Source organism: Hippopotamus amphibius, chromosome 16 (genome assembly GCF_030028045.1).
Source record: "Hippopotamus amphibius kiboko isolate mHipAmp2 chromosome 16, mHipAmp2.hap2, whole genome shotgun sequence".
NCBI classification, from domain to species: domain Eukaryota; kingdom Metazoa; phylum Chordata; class Mammalia; order Artiodactyla; family Hippopotamidae; genus Hippopotamus; species Hippopotamus amphibius.
The window spans coordinates 1,686,153-1,708,041 of record NC_080201.1 but is presented as its reverse complement, the minus strand read 5'-3'; the positions used below and the strand labels follow the sequence as shown (position 1 = coordinate 1,708,041).

The 21,889-nt window shown below is 64.5% G+C and overlaps 1 protein-coding gene across 2 annotated transcripts in view; it reads right to left on the bottom strand.

The window, feature by feature from the left end:
* SLC7A5 (solute carrier family 7 member 5) overlaps positions 1-18,885 on the bottom strand; it is a 36,635-nt gene extending 17,750 nt beyond the window's left edge. For both annotated transcript variants that reach the window (XM_057713444.1, XM_057713445.1), the window contains exons 1-2: positions 18,309-18,885; positions 5,872-5,997 (exon numbers count right to left, since the gene is read on the bottom strand). In XM_057713444.1, coding sequence (XP_057569427.1) covers positions 5,872-5,997; positions 18,309-18,837 — 655 coding nt within the window. In that variant the 5' untranslated portion in view covers positions 18,838-18,885. The remainder of the gene's footprint in view (positions 1-5,871; positions 5,998-18,308) is intronic.
* Between the last annotated feature and the right edge of the window lie 3,004 nt (positions 18,886-21,889).

Here is a 21,889-nt window from a genome sequence, read left to right as displayed (position 1 = left end):
AGAGCGGGCGCCGGGTCTGCTGGCTCTGTGCAGCGCTTGGCCCGGGCCCCCCAGGACGGGCACGGCTCAGGGGTGACCGCCCAGGGACAGCGGCTCCGTCTGCCCGCGCCACCTTGGCGCCCTGTTAGGACGGGAGCCCTCACAGCACGTGCGCTTCCAGGGGCCTGGAGGGCCGGGGCTGGGGTGGGGGCCGACCACCTCCAGAGCGGCAGGAAGGGAGGGGCCGCAGCCCCCGGGCATGGCGTGCGTCCGAGGCTGCCGGGAGGCCTCCGCAGGGGACCCACGAGGGCGATCCCAGGCTCTGCACGCTGGTCTCAGCCACCCGCCGGCCCCAGCAACCAGGGGACACGTGGGGATGACAGGAGACACGTGGGGCTGTCCCCGCTGGGGCGAGGGTCTCGTGGGGGGAGGCTGGAAGCGGCCCCCACAGGGCACACTGCCGGGCAGGACCCTGCTCCGGGCACGACGGCAGGTGCCCGGCCGCCCCCACGGGCCCCAGGCCGGGTGCCACCCTTGTTAAAACGCCGAGCTCCGGCGCCGGACAGACGCAGGGTGGACGACGGGCCACCCCCCACCGCCGCTCATGACAGCCGAGCGCCCGACGCAGGCTCTGTCCTCACGGGGCCCCCAGGTCCCCGCAAGGCAGGCGGGAAAGTCACCACCACGTACAGACTGGGGCGCGCCAGCGCTCCACGGGGCCGGGGTGTGAGAACCCCAGGACCCACGGCGGGCGGGCCCCTGGGCCACCCCGTCTCTGCGGCTTCTCCTCGGGCCTCAAAGCCGCCTCTAACTCGCTGCCCGCACGGAAGGCGCTACCACCCGGGGAGGCCCTGCTCCTGGGCTGGCCTGCGGTGCAGGCAGGCCACGAGGCCCCTTCACGGGGCCCGCCCCACCTCAGAGGCCGTGGGAAGGTGACAGCGAGCCCTCGGCCACATTCTGGGCCCTCCGGCAGCCTTGGGAACCAGAGGGACCGGGCTGGGAGTGTCCACGAGGCCCCAGGGGGCCGGCTCCAAAGAAAGCAGCCCAGACCGGGCGTTGTGCAAACAGCCATGGGAAACTGCGACGCGGGGGCGCGGGCGCCCCACCCTCGGAGGGGCCGTGTGCGCACGGGGACGGGACCAGGAGCCCCGGGGGCCGTGCCAGCCCCTGTGAATCAGAGGACAAGGGCTCCTCACGGTCTCTGTGTCCCCCGAGGCCCCTCCCAGCCTCTGCGACACGCGCCAGGGCTTGGCCTGGGCCCAGGCATGGGAACCTGGAGCCTGTTGACGCCCAGTCTGGAGGGGGCGGCTGGGGGCAAGCTGGAGAAATCCCAGAGCCGCAGGGTGACCAGGCCGCACCCCGCCCAGAACCTTCCCTCCTGCCACAGGCCACGCACGGCACCGCTCCCGGGACAGGACACTGTGAGAAAGTCACTCCCCAAACCGGGGGGCGACCACGGTGCTGGAATCTTCTGCCTGGGCCCACCTTAACCTTCCAGGGTTCCACGCGGTGGTCGTGCATGTGGCAGAACGTGCTGGAGGGGGTCCCCCCAAGTTCACGTCCCCCTGGAACCTCAGAAGGTACCTGTTCCGGGAAAGAGTCTGCAGATGTAACAAGGCAAGGATCTGAAGGCGAGGCTGTGGACTGGAGGCCCCGATTCCCCAAGAGTGTCCACATAAGACACAGAGACACAGGAGAGGCCACGTGAGGACGGAGGTGGGGTGATGAAGCCACGAGCCCGAGAACCGCGGGAGCTGGAAGAGGCAGGGAGGCTCCTCCCTGCACTCTTCAGAGGGAGCTCGGCCCGGACTTTGGACTGCCGGCCCCAAGCCTTGAGAGGTTGACTGCTGTGGTTTTTAAGCTCCTGGTCTGTGCCCTGTGCTGCGCCCGCCCCAGGACACTCCCTGCAGACAGAGGGGCTCGGACACCCTGGTTTCCACACCGCGCCTCATGGGCGAGGTCGGGACGTGCAACAGCCACGGCCTGGATCCTGCCTCACCGTCCCGAGCGCCGGAGGGCCAGCTCTGCGTGACCCCTGCCCTTAGGGGGCTGCCCTGCTCCATCCAGAGACCAGGCGTCCTTGGGGGGTCACGTCCCACAGCCGGCTTGCCGGGGGGTGGGGCGCCCTCTTCTACCTCCCGCCCCGGGCTGAGCACCTGGTGTCCGGCTCTGCCCCAGGGGTGGGGGAAGCGGGGGGGCGGCGCTTGTCCATGGCAGCCAGCGTCTGCCTACGGTGCTGTCTGTCTCTCAGACTCCTGGAGGAGCTCCCCTGGGACCCCCTCCCCACAGCACAGGCTGCAGAGACCCCCGAGCGTTACGTGTGCCCAGCACAGGGCGCTGGGGCTGCCGCGGCCGTCCTGCTGCAGCCCTGCCTGTGCGCTGACCACCCAGGGCACGGGTGAGCGCGGGCAGCCGGGTGGGGGAGAGCCCGTTTCCAGGCCTCTGATGTCATCCCCAGGGCCGCACGCGCAAAGCATGTGACTTCCAATCTGTGACGACTCTGGACACGGAATGTGCACAGAACCACGCAGGCCGACGGAAAGGTCTCAATTAGAGAGGATCAAAGCGTACCCACAGGAAAGAGCCACCAGCATCAAAGCCCTCCCACGGCGGCTGAGGGGCCCCCGCGTCTGCTGCGTGACCTGTGCTCTGGGTATTCGGGGAGGAGAAGAGCAGCCCGCCCTCCTCCTTGGCCCCAGCCCTGTCTCCTGGGGCACAGGTGACCGCGGGGAGCACTGAGCCCCAGGCTCACGGCCCCAGTCACAGCAGCCTGCGGTCCGGGCACCCCAAGCCCTGCACGAGGGGGAGGCCGGGCCTGGGAGCCCCTGAAATGTCTTCCCTCCCCGTGAGGACAACAGCCCTGTTCACAGGCCGCCGGAGCTGCCTGCCACACCTGGACGACACCAAGGCCTGGGGCTGCTGGGGCTGCTGGGGCCACTTTACACATGAGGACACCGAGGCTCCAGGAGGCAAAGGGCCCCGCTGAGACCCAGACCCTCCCAGGACGTGGGTCTCCTCCCGCGCCGCCATGCTCTGGCCTTTCCCACCCCCTCCTGACACCTCCCGCAGGCAGGACGCAGGGTGGGCCGTCCCTCGAGGAGCTCACGTCCCCGCACACAGCGCCCCCCGTCACAGGCCTCGCGGGGCCACCACTGGACCCCGCATCTGCCGTGAGCCGCCAGGCCACCACTGCTCTGCGCCCCAGGGGCTCCCTAAGCTAAGAGCTGAGCGCGCACCATCCAGTGACTCTCAGCTGAGTCCCTGCCCTGGGGGCATGCTGGCCTTCGCAGCCTGGCTGGGCCTCCCCAATGCCAGGACCCCCCTCCGGCCCAGGTGGACCCCTGCCCACCCGGCCCTGGGTCACTCCTGCCCAGACACAGAGGACCAGCACAGGGGCCAGGAGCCCCCCCGCCCAGGTCTCCTGGACACGGGGGCCCATATCCCAGCACCCAGGGAGCCTGTGGGAGCTGCCGTGGAGGCCGGTGCCGGGCCTTCCCTGGTCCCCCTCCCACGACCTTCCGTGGGGGGCACCCTTCATCTGCAGGGTGATGGCAGCCATACCAACTGCTCCAGGAGACGCTGGGGTCCTCCCACTGGAGGCCGCAGCCCAGCAAAGCCACAACAGTCCCATTGTGCGTCCTCCGGGAGGGGCCTGGGCTCCAGGGGTGAGCCCTGCCCACTCCCACCCCCTGGTCTTAGAAAGGCCTGACCTTGGGGACGTGGGCCCTGCGGGTGTCTCAGGTGAAGGGTCGACAGACAAAAGTGAAAGGACGAAAGTGGCCACAAAGTGCCCTCTGCCCATGGCTCTCACTCCGCCCTGGTCCTTGGGGCTCCCCGTCCAGCCATGCCGCTGGGCCTGCTTCTCTCTGTGGCCGCCCCTGGCCAAGCTGTCTCCACCCACCGTGGCCACTGGGACCTGAAATGCCAACAGATCTCCGTCCCCTCTCTTGAAAAGGCTGGGAGCAGGCCTCGCAGGGTGCCAGGCCACCCCTTCCCCACTCCCCTGCGCCCTTCCCCCGACCCCCCCAGGGCTGCCAGAGCCCCTCCCACACCTGAGATCGCAGCCAGGGCCCCGCAGAGCGGTCCCCGGTCACAGCAACTCCGAGCCGCCCCTCCAGCCCTCAGAAGGACCTTCTTGGTCGGAGCCGAGCCCCGCCCGTGAGCTTCCCGTTCACAGGTCTGATGTCCGCACACCAGACGCAGCGTGTGCCCCAGACGGCAGAGCCGCACGCGGGGAGGACAGGAGGGGGGCAGGACTGCCCACGCGTCTCACAGCTGCAGGGACGAGGCCACGGAGGCCTGGAACCTGGGCCTGCGGGGCCCCAGACCCCAGCCCCCCGCCGCTGGGCGCCAGGCAGGCCGGGCGGGGCCCGGCACGGGTGAGGCACAGAGAGCGCGTGGGCCCATCCGTGAGACTCGGGTCACGTTCCCCAGGGGCAGCTCGGCCTGCAGCCCAGCCGGGCACCGTCCCGCGGAGCCCCTGCCCCAGGGCTCCCAGCCCTTGCGCCAACGTCCAGCACGGGATCTTTGGGGCAGCTGCCCGAGGGGGAAGTCAGGAGACTGGAAAGCCCTGTTTTCACAAAGTGTCCTCTAGACGGGAGGGCATCCATCTGGGAGGAAAACCAGTGGACAGGAATTCTGCCGACGCTGCCCTGCCTCCCAGGTTCAGAAAGGAAGGGCCCTGGGGGGAGGACGTTTTCGGCAGCAACACAGCCATAAACATGTTATGTACTCAAGCGGAACAAAAGCTCTTTGCTGTCCCTGCTGAAATTCGTTTTTACAGAAGCCCAGTCCTCCTACATATCTCACTGGCATGTATCTAATCACACCAGCCAAGCAAAGCCCTCCCCACCAAGTCCTCTTCAACGGACACTGACATGGTTCCCAGCTGGACAGTCTGGCGGGCACAGGACGCATTGTTTCTCTCCCCCATTGGTTCCCACCTGTAAGCTCTCGAGGGCTGGGAGTCCCTTCACCCCGACCACCTCCCTCAGAGCCAGAGCCGCGAGCGCCCTGACCCCTGGAGCCCGGCCCGGCCAAGGTCCTCCAAACAAAGTCTTGTCTTCGGGAAGATGCTGGAACCAGAGGTCCCGGGAAGCCGGGGGACACAGAGGCTGGTCTCCCGCCCCCCAGCTCTCTATCAGAGCTCAGATGGAGGTGAGGCCCCGGGGCTGGGGTGGGCGGTGGGGCAGTTGCTGTGTGTCCTCATGGTGACCTCAGCACCTGCCTTGGAGTAGCCCCTGCGGGGCCACAGATCCGTGGCAGCCACACAGAGGGCCACCCCAGGCCTGCCTGCCGTCCAGCCGCACTGGAGAAGCCAGGACCTCCCTTCACCAAGGGACCCCCACCTCCTACAACGTTCCCGACAGCGTACCCCACAGTAGCCAGAAACAGGGCCGACTCAACCCGCCCACAGGACCCATTCCGCGGCACGTGCCCGAGGACGCGGCCCGGCACGAGGACACGCTACCAGTAGATGCCACCGCGTGGGCACCCATCGTGGGAGGGGTCGGCACGGCAGGGGGCCATCCACAGGGCGCGGGGGCCCTGCTGGGGACTGGGGGGCACGCTCCCGTGTGGGAGACCCACCAGAACTGGCAACAGCACCTCTCGGCCACGCTCCTAGGGTGGCAGGCGTGCCACCGAGCCCGCCCCCAGCACCACCGCCCCTGCCCCGGGTGGGCAGGAGAGCAGGGTGTGGGTGGCGGACCTGCCTCTCCCGCCACCCTGCCACTGGCCTTGCCGGGCGGCGTGCCGTCTGCCTAACTCGGTGTCAGTGCTTCTCCCGGGACGGCGTGACCTGCCGACTCCCGGGAAAGCCTCCAGCTAAGGCTGTGGATCTGGGGCTGGGCGTTCGGCGCCCCCCCCCCCCCCCCCCGGGGCTGCACTCACCCTTCGCGATCTGCACGAAGCCCAGCAGGATGATCAAGGCCAGCGCCAGCAGCTTGGCAGCGGCAAAGGCGTCCTGGACACGCGTGGCGGCCTTCACGCTGTAACAGTTGACGGCCGTGAGCAGCACTGCGGACACAGGGGCAGAGCGTGAGTCTTGGGGAAACGCGGGTGGGGGGCCGGCGGGGACAACCAGCCCCAGGGCCCCCAGGCGGCCCTCACGGACTTTTCGTCCTCGTGGATGGATTTCGACACCCCACCCCCACCCTCGGGGAGGAGCCCTCGCGCGCCGTGCCGTCTGGGGGCCGCGGTCACCTTCCTGCCCCCACCTGACACGTGGGCACAACTGACAGGCGCTCCCACAGGCACCCACGCTTCCCACGGCGGGAACCCTCCTTCAGAGGGCCCACGCGGGAGCCCACGGGGACGCAGCGGGTGAGGTATTGGCCTGACAGCCAAGCAGCAGGTCCACGGGGGCGCAGGAGACGCGGAGTCCGGGGGTCCCAGCCGTGAGGAGAGCGAGCAAGGGCCAGCTCTGCTGCCGGTGTCACAGCAGATGCCGAAGACCCAGCTCCACGCCAGTCACCACGACGGGGAGGGGAGGGGAGGGGCACCCGGGGCGGCGGGGCACCCAGGCCGGGCTCCCCGTGTGCCGACACGCAGGCCCCGCCCGGACCCCGGGGAGGCCCCCAGCCCTGCGTGAGGCGCCAGCAGCGCTCAGCGTTCAGGGAGCTGGTGAGCAGCCCCGCTGCAGACGCACAGGGAGACAGAATTAGAATAAAACAAAGGCCACACACCAGCACAGCGCCCGCGGCGCCCTCCCGCGCCCGGCCCACGTCTCCGCCGAGCCCCCCGTGGAAACACGGACGCGGTGAGGCCAGCGCTCCGGCCCCCACGCCGCTGCTCGCGCCATCTGCCCAGGGAGACGGCTGGGGCGCAGGCGGGGCCTTTTATTCTCGGCGGGCTGGCGGTCAAACATTAACCAGCACAGCCTGGGCCCGCGGGCAGGGCGTCTGTCCACGACGCCCCCGCGCACGCTGGCTTCTCCCGAGGCCTGCCGTGGGTAAGGAGGTCTGCACGGGGCTTCCGCTCCAGACAGAACCCGGGCGGGCAGATGCCACGTGGCTTCTTCCCCAGCTAAATTAATAACATGTACCTTTACAGTGCCAGGGAGAGGCCCCAAAGGAATAAATCCACGCTCATTAACTACATAAGACCTGACAGTTCAGGTGGAAGAAAAACAGGAAATGGCACTGTGCGCTCTGCTGGGGGGGGGGAGGGGCCCACACCGCACCCTGCCCGCAGCTTGTCTCTTTCAGAAATTAACTGATACCCAAATACCCCACCCCCGGTCACTTTCTCTTTGCTGCTCTAAGCCCGGCTGATGCAATGGCTGACCAAGGCTGTTTGCTGTGCCCTCAGGAAGTTCAGGTTGAAAACTGTTTCAAAACCGGCTGCCTCTGGCTGCTACTCCTAACATGAAACCCTCAGACATTCCCCATGCCACATGTGACGGCAAAGGACCGTCACAAACGGACCCGGAGCGGCCCTCACGCGCGGGGACCCTGGCCGAGCCCCCCGGGCTCCTAGGCTGTGGCTCTGCACCTGTCGGAGCCTCGGGGCGGTGGGGCTTCCACGAGGCCGGGAGAACGTGGGGACAAAGTGTCCGTGTCACAGCACTGAAGCCACCTCCAGCAGCGGGAGCTGAGCCCAGGCTCAGAGGAGGGGCCGACGGGTGCAAGGGGCGAACAGCACAGGGACCCTCCCCGTGTGGCTCTGGGGGGGACACACTCCCAGTCCAGGCTCCCGGGACCCACGTGGAGACAGCCGTCCCCCGTTACGTTCATCAGCACTGCCGTTCCCAGCACGGAAGAGGAGACAGAGGCTCAGAGAGGACCCCCCATGCACGGTGCCAGGGGCAGACCCAGGTTTCTGGGGCCCCCCCAGGTCGGGGAGCAGAGAAGAGGTTGAGCTGCGCAATTCCTTCTCCTTGGGTACCCAGGCGGGCGCCATCTGCCACGTGGCTGGGATGCAGGGTGAGGGGGCCTCAGAGGGCGAGCCCATGTTCTTTCCCACCAACGGTCCGGGGGCGGGGGGGAGGGGAGAGGGCTTTCCGGGGACAGCCCCACGCTTCCTTACAGGGAATGTGCCTTCCTTTCCGCATGCGATGCGGCAAGAGGCTGGCAGATTGCATCACACTGCTCCATTCAAGCGCCGGGGGAGGAAGCGGGGAGGGCGTGGCCAGCCACACACAGGGAGGCGGCCCTGCCCGGCAGCCAGCCAGCCGCAGCCTCCCTCCCTCGCTGTCACCTCTGCTCCACCCACCCGCGACTCACCCCCGCCAAGGGGCACAGGGGCACCTCTCCCCACCTCACAGACGAGGTCTCTGAGGATCCGGGAGGGGGTGTGGCTGGCCCAGAGCCCCCAGCCCCAGGGCTGTCCCACTGTGGTGGTCACTGGTGGGGGGCGGGGGGTGGCAGAGACCGAAGCCCGGGGCCCCTCCTCCACCGCCCCAAAGCCCTCCTTCAGGAACACAGGCGCCACCCTGCCCGTGCTGAGCCCACCCAGCAGGTGTCCGAGCCCCTGTGGGTGGAGGGTCTTATTCCAGGAGCTCAGCTCCACCTCAGGGTGGACAGGCGAGGCCACGCTGGCCGTCCGCTGTCGTCCGCGCCTGGGAGGGGCACGGGCCGGATTCCAGGACAAAGGGGACTTTGTAATATTCGTTTCTTCTATAGAAAGAAGAACCAAAACGTATGATGAAACGTCCATGTGCACTGACTGTGGCCACCGCTTTACTGTCCTCCACAGTGTCCTTTCTAAAAGGCTCAGGAAGGAAACAATCTAAAGTAAATCAGGGGACGCGTCAGGACCTGTGTGTCAGCCTCGAGGAAAGCAGCGCTGGGAGGCGGCCTGGGAGGCTGGCCTGGCCTCTCGGTGGCACTGGTGTTAAGCTCCATCACCCGCACCAGGTCCACGCCTGCAGGACGGGGGTGAGGGGGGTAACACGAGGGCGTGCTGCAGTTCCCGCCGCTGCTGCCACCCGGCAGCGCACCCACCTGTGCTGCGGGAGGGGCGGGCGGGCTGCCGGGTGGGGCCGGCGCGCTGCCAGGAGGGCACCCTGCTGGCAGCCGGCCCCTCGGGGTTCCCCGTGCCAGCACCCCCAGATAAGCACCAGGCGACAGCTGGGGCCGGGGAGATAGAGCCCAGCGGCCTCCTGAGAGGAGCGGCTGTGGGCTGCGTGCAGCAGGCGGGAACAGGCGGGCCCTGGCGGCTGGTCCCACAGGCAGAGCCGGAAGCCTGCCCTGCGGCACTGTGCCTGTCCCACCCTGGTCCTGCGGGGACACGGCCACCTAGCTGGCCTGCAGGGGCCCCGGGGCTGTGTGGAGGCCCACCACCTCCTGCAAAGTCACCATCCCTCTGCCAACGGACTCAGGAACTTGAACGCGCACTCTCATCCCACTCCCACCCCAGGGGCTCCACCCGCACCCCATCCTCGTGTCCGGGACGGTAGGAAGTGCTGCCCGGTGAGGGAGGGACAACCTGTCAGCTGGCCTCCTGGGCTGCTCTCACCCCGTGTCCCCAGGGACAGCTGGTCGCACTTAGAGCCTGGCCGTGAGCGCCAACTGCAGCTGCGGCCTAAGCCGACCAGGCGGCTTGAGTTCAGAGTCCTGCCTGCAGACCACGAGGGCCGCGTGTGCCCAGGGGGCCCCCCGGGCCGAGGACAGGGGCTGGCCCACGGGCTCGGGGATGCACGGCGGCCCCCCGTCTGTTATTTCTCCGGACCGCCTTGGGAAGGGGCTCTGGGGCCCTACCAGACCCCGAGCACAGGGTGCCGGCAGGGAGCTGCCACTGCTCTGCCCAGCAGCGTACAAACAGGACGGGTGCCACTCGCCTGGGGAGGGCACTTATCTGAGCAGTGCCCAAAGTCTCCCGCCCCACCTCGCCCGGTGTGACCTCTCACCCCAGCCTGACCACTTATCTCACTCTCCAGGCCCCAGGGTCCACCTCCCGATATCTCTTCACACGCAGGCTGTCCGCTGTCAGGTGCTGCGGGCCAGCCTCCCGTCCCCTGTACACACGGCACGGCCCGCTGGCCTGTCACTCCCAGAGGAGGGCTGTTTTCATTTAAAAACACCAAAACAAAACAAAACGAAATGAAACTCAAAAAAAACACCCAAACCAATTTCCCTTTCTGACCGACCGAGGGGAAAACCCTGATGGGATTTATCAGGCCCGGTGACCAGGGCTGCCCCTGGATTTTGTGCAGGCCAGTCACAAAATCATCAACAATCCTGGCCACGAGGGCAAAGTATGAGCACCTGCTGCATCCTCGCCATCGCTCCGTGCCCTCGGCGCTCCCGGGGGTCCCCTCACCCTCACCCCCTCTGCTGACGCAAGCTCAAACCACACCGGAGCAAGGCCGTGAGCAAACCCGACAGAACCGCCCCGAACCGCAGCATCTGCGGCCTGGCTGGGCCCCCTCATCAGGAGATCCGTCCACCGTCCCCGTGCCCCTGATGGGGCTGCGGCTGTGGCCCCTCCCTCGTCCCAGCCCGGGGTCTGCAGGGACCGTGCGCCCAGGATGGAAGGGGGCACAGGTATGACCTGCGTTGGATGCAGGGCCCACGGGTCAGAGCCCCTGGGCCTAAAACCTCACCACCGAGTCCCACGAAGAAGCCACCAGTGGCGCCCTCAAACGCGTCTCTTTGAAAAAGGTGCTTTCTGCACGTGGCTCTAGAAGCCTTGATAGAAAGGGCCAATACTCGAGGCAGAGACAATCTGAGGCCCAGGAGTAACGGCTGCCCCCACAGGTGGGAGGGGCCGAGATGCCAGGCAGATGAGCACCGCTGCCGGCAGGTCCCGGGGCCCCCCCTGGAGGGGAGAGGAAGTGGCTGGCAGGCTGCACAGGTTGCAGGAAGCCAGGCCTGCCCAGTCTCCCGTGGCAGCGGCCGGCACCTGGCCAGAGAGCGGTGCCAGCTGACCCCTGCCACAGCGGCCGGCGGAGCCCCGGGGCCCCGGCAGCCCGCCCGCCTGCTCCGCGGAGCCTCTGCCCCCACACAGCAGCAGCGATGCCTGGGCATCTGGACCCGGAGCCCTGGCTACAGGTGGGCCGAGGCTCCTGGAGCGGCCCGTGAAAGCCCGGGTTTGCGTGGCCCAGGGGGCCGGGAGAGGGACCCGCTGCGGGGCTCCGCACCCAGCGGCTCTGGGCTCCTGTCCCGCCTTTCCTCTATCGTTTAAACCCGCTCCCAACACGGGGACCCAGAGTTCAGTGGGTGCTCGGTGACCAGCCCTCCGCGCTGGTCCTGGGCACCCAGATACCCACTGGGCTTGGCGCGAACCCCTCCACCCCAGGCCCGGCTCCCGTGATGGCCCGCGCCTCCCCACCCAACACGTCTTCCCTGCTTCCTAATGACAGGTAGGGCTCCCGCTGTGAGTGTGTCAGAGTCCCTGAGGACCTTGTAAAATAGGTCTCCACGTGGCCCAGAGCGTCTGAGTGGGCAGGCCCGAGAACCTGCATTTCTGACAGCTTAGGGAGAACCAGCGGGGGGCCTCACGACACGTAACTCAGCTCTGCTGGCTCCAGCAGAGTGAACGCACAGGACCCCGCGGCACTCCAAACGCCTGCGGAGGAGAGCCGACCCCACTTGCAGGAGCATGCGAACGCAGAGCCCTCTCAGGGCGACATTCCGGCTCCAGACTCCCCACGGTCCCCCCACCGGTCAGGCCACTCAAGGCCAGGGCCTCCAGAGAGTCTGGAAAACTGAAAGGAAGGGAGGGGATTCTAGGAGCAGGGGTTGCTCAGAGGGGACCCAGGGCTCCCGTTCCCGGGTCCAATCTCTGAAGACAGAGGCGGCAGCCGCTGGAGCGGCCGGGTGCACAGACTCAGTCCGGTCGGGACACTGCCCCTCGAGCACTCCCGCCCTCCGAGCCACGGTTTTCCTGCAAGAAGAATTACTCATGGGCCGAGGCACACTTTCAAGTGCGACCGGCCCTGGGACGTGTGTTTCATGTTTTCCATCTTTAACCGAGGCTGGGTGGCACCCGCCCGGCCAGAGCTCCCCCGGCGCAGTCAGTGCTGGAGGTCTCTGCAAGCATCTGGAACACGGCTGACGCTTCATTTCAAAACACACTGGAAAGAGGCAGATTCAGTCCACTCTGAGATCTGCTGACGCCCGAGCCCTGAGGTTAGCAGAAACCCTGCAAGCGTTCTTCTGAAGCAGAGCCCTACAGAATACAGAGGTTCCCAAAGGGCCCCCTCCAACCCCGGCCCCAAGGACAGCCAGGACCCACAGGAGGGAGCCCCCCCCCCCCAAAGTTGGCCCTGATTTCCAACCTGCTGTGTGACCTTACTTAGCAGGTCGGAGCCTCTGTTTCCTCATCAGCTAAATAGGAATAAGGCTGCTGGCCCCGTGGGTGCCTTTTAACATGCAAACACGCCAACCGGCATGCCTGCAGGTTATTAAACCGAGTGGTCACTGCCGAGTGAAGACGTGCTGAGGACGGCCGAGGTTGTGCGTGCAGGGGACTCCGTGATTAGTCTCCACCCTGGCTCCCACCTCTGTGGCATGGAAACCCCCACCCCCACCCAAACCTGCTGCAGCATCCACCCAGCACCCTCATTTGCTAGTTGGGGGCCAATGGAGCTCAGAGAGGTTGTCCGACTTGCCAAAAGTCACACAGCAGTCTCCAGGGGTGGAGGGTGAGGACTCCCAGGCCTCCTAAGTCCCACTCCCATGCTCTGGCCACTCGACTAGGGTTTTCAACCCTGGCTGCCCATGACAGGCTCCACCCCCGCTCCCCCGGCACACTAGTACAGACCTGGCACGAGGCCTTCATGTGGACCGGACAGGGTTGACTTCAGAGCCCTACGACCCTGGACAACAGCCCAGGCTGAGAGCCCCTCCCCGCACGGCCAGAGGACACTCCCTGTTCACCTGTGATGAGGCCAGATGCGGACCCTCGAGGGACCTGCTCGTCCCCCCGACCCGGCGAACAAGATGCTCATCACCAGACCCCAGAGACCTTGCCCCTCTGCCCAGACCCTGACCTCGGCCCCTCAGCCCCAGCTGGCAGCCCTTCCTGGAACGGGCCGCCTGGAGGCAACCTCTCCCCACAGCCCCTCCCTGTGCCCACTGGGGCCGTAGCACCTGGACCCCTCACCAGGCACACCTGCTCTGTCAGCGTTTCGTTCCTGCACAGTCCCTCCAACACCGGACCCCTGCCGCGATGGGCCGGGGACTCACACACCCCCTGCAGGCACAACGTGCCCACCCCCGCCCTGCTCCGGGCTCTGAAACGCAGGCCCAGAGAGGCCCAGCACCCCGTCCCGGGTCACACAGCCGGAGAGACAGAGCCAGGGTGCTCGCAGGCCTTCCGGCGGACTCGGGCCGACAGGGTGCCTAGGAGGGGACCAGGTGAAGACACAGCCACACAGCCAGCGTCCACGCCAAGGGCTGTATCCCGTAGCAGCCTCGGGCAGCTCACGCAGACAGGGACAGAACGCTGGGAGGCTGCGGGGTTACAGTGGGCCGCAGGGCCACGTTCTCTCGGCAGAGGCCTCGGGCTGTACTGGCTACACTCGGGGCGACTCACAGACCATCGGGCTGTCAGCCAGCAGCCAAGGTCAGGGTGACTCAGAGCGCAGATTGGGTTCCCTGCACCATTCTGGAGGCTTCACAGAGCGGGCAGATCCCACTGGGTGAGGGGTGGGCACAGCCCAGAGAACCGCCCCTGCCTAGGGGCAGGTCCGGGGAGACAGGCATGGGGTAGGATGACACCCCGCCCTCTGGCACAGGGCAGGCAGGCTACCTGGCCAGCCCACCCTCCCAAGGAAGAATTCAGGATCCCACCAGGACTGAGGGAAGAGCTGGATGGGGGCTCCTGCCAGGATGCAGACGGGACCCCAACCACAAGCCAAGAAGCTGCTGGACTGGGCAGTGGTCCTGCTGAGGCGGGGGATGGATGGGGCGAAGCCCAGGGGCGAGGACAGGTGGGCACCGGGCAGCTCCCCCAGCCCACAAGCCAGACAAGGGCCCAGGAAGGTCACATCGACTGGAGGTGTGGAATCACGTGCCCCCCGGTCCCCAGCACCTGCTGCAAGTCACGGAAGGAGAGGGCAGGAACTGGAGGCCAGCGTGGGCACAGGGCAGCCGGAACCCATGGGGCAGCTGTCAGTCACCCTGCCCTGGAAGCCTGTTTGCAAAGTGAAGGTTTTGGGAGGAAGATGGAGGTCTTCCTAGACGGCTCTCTGTAAGGGGCCCGACTCCCCGCAGTGGGGGGCAGTGCTTCCCGGTAAGCCCAGGGCACACACGCCTCAGACCCACTAGGGCGTGCCCCCGACTAGCAGGCACCTGGACGTGGTGACCAACCCTGTGCCACACGTCCGGCACCCCCACCACAGAGGCGGCCACGTCCCCACGCCGGATGACAAAGGCGGAGGAGGGCGCCACAGCCCACTCCCGCTCGCTGCACCCCCGTCTCCCTGGCTGTAAAGCAGGGGTGATGACACAGACTTCAAAGGCTGGGCCGCTGCTGCCGTGGCGGGGGCACCCTTGGCGGGGGCTGGGGGGACTGCCGACCCGGGCTGGGGCCTCGGGCTCCGGGAAGCTGTGACTGTGAGTTTGGGGTGAACCTCTCTGGGCAGTCTGCACATCCAAAGGGATCCGTGACCCAGGGGAAAAGGGTCAGGAATGCCCACCCGGCGTCACCTGCCTCCCTTGGTCACGCGCTCTGTGAAGTACCCGCCGTGCCCTCTGACGCGGGCCAGAGCTTTCACGTCTGGCCGGGAAAGTCGGATTTCAGCGCTAATGACCACGCTGTGTCTGCACTCAGCTCACAGCCTGCGATGCTGGGGTGGGCCAGCTCCTTGGAAACACCCAGGAGCCTCTGCTTCCTGTGGCGAGGGGCTCGGGCCGGGCAGCTGGCAGGCGTCTGAACACCCTGAACTGGGTACGGGTTGGCGCAGGCCTCGCTGTCCACAGGCCAGGTGTGTGGCCCAGGGAGACAGTGGTGGACACATGGGGGGTTGCACAACAGGGAGCCTGGGGGGTGGTGCTGCTATGTCCCGCCCCCGCTTTGGGTCAGAGCCGCAACCGACCAACTTAGACCAACTCAGCCTTCGTTCAGCAGGCCGCAGCTCAGCCCCAGCCACGGTGCCACCTGTGCAACAGGCAGCTCGGCACAGGCCCAGCCCTGGACGGGGAAATGCCGGCCTTCCTGCCTCCTTTCCACCCTCTCCTGGTGGTGGCCGAGGGTCCTCACACACCCACCACGAACCCCCACGTCACAGACGTGGAAACTGAGGCTGGGGGGGGGGTGTCCCGCGAATTTCTCAAAACAGAACCCGGGTCTGTCCACGTGCAGAACGCAGGCTTTTTACCCAACACCAGTGGAAAATATCTCAGGTCACGGGTCCCCAGAGGAACAACAGCCGAGGACCCCCGCCCCCACTCCACGCAGGGTCACAGTGAGGGCCCACTCACTCGAGGGGAAGCTTGGCGACCCCGTCCGCCCCCTGCGAGAAGGAAGTGCTTTCCAGGCCCCACCACAGGCCGCTGAGCTGGAGGGGACGCAGGGTCCTGCTCTCAGCTACCAGCACACCCGCCAGGCTGCGCCGGGACGACGACGCGCACGACAACTGGGGGCCCAGGTGGCCGTCCTCCCAAGGGGAGAGGGAGAGAGGGCGGGCGACCAGGCCTTCAGCCACTTCCCTGACACCTGCATGTCCCGGGCACGAGGGACCACAACGCGGACAGGCCCTGATCCAGCAGAGGGAGAAAGGAGCCCCCGCAGACCCCTCGCGTCCTAGGAGCTTCTCCACGAGAAAAAGGACTCAATTAGGTTGCAGCTGTGCTTCTGAACCACAACGGCTCCCAGGCACCCACCCTGGACAGGTCCTCTCTGTGTGCGCCCCCCTCCTCCACCCTCTCCAGATCCCACCGGACCCGTCCCAGAGAGGCGGCCAGGGAGGCTACACAAACTGCGGACAAAAGCCTTGCCCGGCAAGAACCTCAGCTTGCCTGAGTGACTACTTCCACAAAGACAGAACCCAGTGTCACCTGAATCTCAAACAAAGGCTCCCAAGTTTTCACTGAGTGACGAATAACCCATGCAAACCCAGACTCACACCACACTATGAATAACCCGTGCAAACCCAGACTCACACCACGCTCCCGGGCCGTCAGCAGAGGTACGGAGCTCGTGTCTCCCACAGTCATGACTCATTCGTAAGGTGAAAATACCAGGGCCGAGCCATGAAAGGGCCCCACTTTGTCACTTCTACATCAGACCTTCCAGAAAAGGGACCCCCCCCCCCACATTTATATTGTCAGCAGAATCATTCTAAGCATCAAAGCCAACGGAGTCACAATAAGCAGAGAGCAGCAGTCCTGGGGCACCCAGGCGGCAGGAAAGATCAAACAGCAAAACCCAGGACGTGGCTCCAGAACCCACGACACACTGTCCAAAGAGAGGCCCCGGGGCCGTGCACGAAGCGCCGGCTGGGGGCGCATGTGCCCCCTGCGGGGAGGGCGCAGGGAGCACGCGGTGCAGAGGACCCTTTCTCCTCTCCAGAAGTTCTAGAACCTAGCCTGTGTGCAATAATCGAACAACACTCAGAAACTTTCTGTGGCTTTTTGTTGCCTTCTCAGATGCCCCCAAGAGCTGGCCCCCTCCCTAGAGGGCCACAACCTCTCTCTGTGCCCGTGAGAGCAGCCAAGACCAGCGGCGTCAAGTTCTGCCAGCCTCAGACAGGCCCACGTCCCCCTTTAGACGCCGCAGGCTCTAGACAAGTGCTCACTCCTGCAGATGGAGTATCCCTTTTTCTTGCTGAAAGCACGCTTTCCATCAGAAAAAGCAACACACACACTCACATGGATGGTTCAGGGGAAAAGAGCTGAGAATGGCCAATGGACTCATGAAGAATGTCACCCTAGCTGGCACCAAAAGGGGTGCTATTCACATGACCCTCCACACCGGAGACTGGAGTCCTGGTGAGGGCCCACCCACCACAGCCCCTCCAGAATCCATCCGGAGTCTTTATCTGCTTAGACCCAACAGTTTAAAAATGTAAGGGATTCATTCTCCAAGACTACAGAGCGGGCCCTTTAAAGACAGGATTATGTCATTATGTCCTGGACCAAAACATTAAATGAGATCTAGCAATGATGAAAATTGTACCATTAAGATTTTAGTGACAAAAAGTCAACACAGAGGGGCTTTTCCTTACTCAGCCCCAAAGCATTATCTGAGAAGCCCACCAGAAGCCACAGACTTCCCGTCCTCAGGCAGATCGACTGTTGCCATGACTATTCCTAGACTTGGACCAAAGGTTTTCATACGCAGAGACCCTCAGCACTGAGAATCCTCCCAAAGACAAAATGTCCCCCTTCCCCGGCATGGCGGCTCTGTCTGGGTCTCGGGTGTCCTGGGGTCACCACTCCCCCTCCCACCACCACACAGTGAGCGGATGCGGGACGCTGGTCCCGGAGCTCCACAAGCCCACCACCACCAGCGTGCACTGCTGGCCAGGAAGCTGCTCCAGGTGAGTCTCCGAACTTGGACAGAGACCACAGACCAGCCCTGTTCACTCTGCCCTTCTGTGCACCGTCCAGGTTCAGGCAGCCTCAAATCAGGTGGCAGCTCTGAAAGCAGGACACGTCCATCTTGCAAGCCTCCTCAGACGTTCGCCAAGGGGTAGGTGTTAAACTGCAGCAGCCAAAACAGAATGGTAAGAATACTGCGTGGCTTTTGGTACAAATGATTCTTTTTCTGAAATCCCACAGACATACCAGGACCTCCTCCAAGCACAAACTGGGACTTGATCCTCCAACGTTTGGACTCTGCCCGGTGGCTGTATTTCAGCACAACTTGGGACCCCAAATCCATCCCCCCCCCCACGTTTAAGCCGCAGCCAAGCACCCCCTTTCTACAACTCACTAGGCAGCCTCAACACCGCTGCCCACGCGAGCAACTCATCCGCGGCCCACACAGAACTTGATTACGATCGGTTTTCTACGAGTCAGCCTTTCTTGATTAGCACATCTGAATGAGTTTTCGGTTTTTTTTTTTTTTTTAACTACGATGTCTCCCTTGATAAACAGTAAGCCTTTGCGAACTCGGGCAGGAAACTGGCGCTTCAGGCACTCCACGTGGGGGCCTCGCAAGGAGGCAGGGCTGTTGCTTCAGCTCCGAGGGCTCCGGACGGACTAAGCGGGAAGGCGAGCTCAGGCCGGAGGCTCCGGGCGGGGACCCTGCCGTCTGTCCCGCCGCGGGATTCCCGGGGCGGTGTGGAAGCGAATGAATGAGCGCACGTGGGCTGTGGGGCCGGGGCCCTGAGTCCACAGCCGCGGCGCGGGCCCGGGGCGCGGAGCCCCCGGCCAGGCGCGCCCCCGGCCCCCTCCCCGCGCCCTCCCCCGCGGGGCCCCCGGGCCGGTACTCACGCACGCAGAGGCAGGCCACGAGCTTGGCGGCCTCCTCGGGCACCGGGCAGGTGGGGAAGAGCGGCTTGAGCAGGTAGGTGGCGAAGACGAGCGCCACGATGTACTGCGAGGAGGGCCGGATGATGAGCAGCTCGATCCAGAGCTTGAGGAAGGCGGGCAGCGAGCCGTAGACCTCCAGCATGTAGGCGTAGTCGCCGCCCGACTTGCTGATGGTGGTGCCGAGCTCGGCGTAGCACAGCGCGCCCACGATGGAGAACACGCCGCACACGGCCCAGACCACCAGCGCCAGCCCCGGCGAGCCCGCCTCCTTCAGCACGCCCGTGGGGGTCACGAAGATGCCCGAGCCGATGATGGTGCCCACGATGATGGCCACGCCGTTCAGCAGCGTGATGTTGCGCTTCAGGGCCACCCCCTCGGCCTCCGCGCCCTGCGCGCGCCGCGCCGCCAGCATCCGCTCGCGCGCCTGCCGCTCCTCCTCCTCGGCCGCCGCGGGGGCCGCCGCGCGCCGCTTCGGGCCCGAGCCCGCCATACTGCCGCACCGGCCGCCCGCCTCCCGGCACAGCCCGCCCGCCCGCCCTCCCCGCGCAGCAAGACGTTACCGGCTGGGCGAGGAGCCTTTTATAGGCCACCGCCGGCCCCGCCCCGCCCGCCCGGCCCCGCCCCCGCCCCGGCCGCCGCCGACTCGCCGGGCAGGGGTTCCAGGAGGAGCGCCGGCCGGCCCCGCCCCGCGCACGTGGAGCGCGCAGTATCCCGGGAGCATGGCGGGGGTCGGGGCCCACGTGGTTCCGGGGTGCCCCGGCCCCGCCCCGCGCTCCGGGAGCGCCGGGCCCCCTGCTGTGGCCGCTGCCTCCCGTGTCGCCCCCGCCCCCTCCTGCGGTGGCCCAGAGCGCGCCCTGGGGACCCCGCTGCTCTCGTGGCCGTCCTGGGGCCACAGCACGGGAGGGGTGGGGGGGGTCGCCTTTGGGGCTCATGGAAGGGCGCCCAGGCCCGCGGTGGCAGGGTGCCGCCGGCCCTGCTCGTCCTGGGGACGCGGGAAGTAGGAAGGTGCTCAGAACCGCCGCTCTGGGGGCAGCTTGAGGTCCGGATCGGGCCTGGGGTCCTGAATCCCAGGGCTGAGCGAGCGCGATCTTAGAGAAGAGGAAACGCTGAGGCCACCTCTGAGCTTCCTCCTGGGCCCGGAAGTTCCCATTTTATCCCCAGGGGAACCTCCTTGCCAAAGAGCAGCATTCAGGGGCTCACAGCCTTGAGAAGCCGCGACACCGATTCTGGGAAGGCAGGAATCTGCAGAAGCTCAGTTACATTGACAACGTGGGGGTCCCCTGAAGGAGCACCATGAGAACCCCCTCCCCCAAATCTACCTTCAAAATCCAAAGGCAGGCTGCTGGGTGAAGGGGCTTTAGCCTAAAAGAACTCCAGAGGCACCTGGATAGGAGGCGCGGCCAAGTAACTCGCGCTCTGAATCAGAAGAGGAAATGCAGGGTGACCAGTCACCCCAGGCCTGGAAGCAGGAAAGAATTAGAAATACTTGCTGATTAAACGGACATGTGCACAGGGGAAGACGTTAGAATCGTATCGCAGGGGAGTTTAGCCAAGGCATGTCATTTGGGCCTTACACATCCCCCGCCCCCCCAGTCAGCTCCCCCAGGAGGCCAGCCCTTCGTCAGCAATGTTCCAAGGAAATGAGATCTTGGAAGCTAGAAGGTCACACAACACCAATATTAGCCTGCCCTCGGGGTGCAGAGTCTTATTTCATAGAGGAGGTGCCGTTCTTCCTGTGGGCAGGGAAACTGAGGCTTAGCAGAGCAGTGCGATTTTGAATGACCAGCACCTGGATCCTCCATGCTGTACTTCTGGTCGTTCTGCCACCCCGCTTCTTGTGGTTGATTTACCACTAAATTCATCTCAGGATGTACTTTGTTTTCACGAGGACAGCAGTTATTTGGCAATGTCGTATGGAGAGGTCCCAAGCCCCTCCGCCCTGTATTCCCGCAGCTGACACCTGCAGGTGCCGGCCACTGCCCTGGGCTCCAGGCACGTGGCAGTCAGCACCTCCTCCGGACACAGAGAGGCAATTGGTAATCCCACACGAGAGTGTAAAATTAACAGCCGCGATAAGCCAAGGGCCCTAAGGGTCCAGAGAGCCGGCAGGAAGGAACCAGGCATTCCAATCCAGCTTTCCTAGAGAGAATGAACAAGGGAGGTGGAAGAAACGGGATGTGCACGTGGACTGTTGGTGCCTCCCAGGGGGCTCCTGGGAAGCTGCAGGAGAGTTAATACCTGGAAGGTGACAACACCCCAGGGGCCTTTTCACCATCACACGGCTGGGTTTTCATATGATACCGTATTAGATTTCCAAGGGTAAACTTGCTTTGATGTATATTATATATATACATATGTGTATGTGTGTGTGTGTGTGTGTGTGTGTGTATGTATGTATGTATTTCAGACTTCCCTGATGCAAGTCGAAGTGGTTAAAACCCCTTACCTGAAACCTCTCTAAAATCTTAGCTAAGAGCACCATCTAGAGGTAGGATGACAGAGGAGATTTTCGTCCGAGGCAGGTTCAAGCCGCTTACTCAGCCATATTCTTTTCCAGTGCTAGCCAGTAATTTCTTAAAAGTTGTGTCTTTATTCTCACAAGAGTTGGTGAAGAATAACTTGGGCATTTCTATAGGGGGATCTTCGGAGCTTCCGTCAAAAGCCTTAAAACCATGTGTGTCATCTGACCAATAATTCCACTTCTAGAAATTTCTCTGCGGAAGTAAGGCGTGTGCTGAGTTTTGGCTACATGGTTGCTTATTGTAGTTTTAGAATATAGCAGCTAACACTGGAAATAAAGCAAACATCCTGCAGATTTGCTTTGGTAAATGTTGCTGCATCCGGGTGCTGGTGCAATAGTGTGACCATGAAAAATCTGAATGTGAATATCCAAGCACAATGTGTTCTTGATATACAGACGAGTGAAACAATGGGATAGAACATTCCAAAGTCCTATCAGGTGGACCTTTGGGGTGCTCTGGCTGAGCTGAGACCCCCACGTGCATTTTTTGAGATCTGGGAAAACTGTTGTTTTTGGAGAAACAAGCAGTTTCTGTTTCACGGGTGCAGCATGGGATCTGGTCCCCAAGGCTGCTGCCTCCCGGGGCCTCTGGAAATAGGGAGGGCTGGCCTTGGAGAAGCTGAGCCCAGGAGGAAACTGTCCCCACGCTTCAGTGGGCAGAGCTGTGTCTCTGTGGGGTTGTACACTATGACCCCTTTGGGGAAGCTTCTTTCTCCTGTTTGGAGCCTCAGCGGCTCTGGGTCCAATCTTGGGAGAGGGAAGCCCGTCACAGGAACATCGGCTGGACGTCAGTGTAGAAGCTGCCTCGAAGCTTTTTCTGCCGGCTCTCTGAGCTCTCTTGTTATCTCCAAACCTTCAGTGACTTTTCAGATTCCTGATGGCAACATGTGGGCTGGGCTGAAGAAAACGGGGAGGGGGTGGGGAAATGGGTGAAGGTGGGAAAAAAGGCACAAACTTCCAGTTATAAGTTGAGTAAGTCCTGGGGGTTCTAACATGCATGGCGACTGTAATTATTAACACT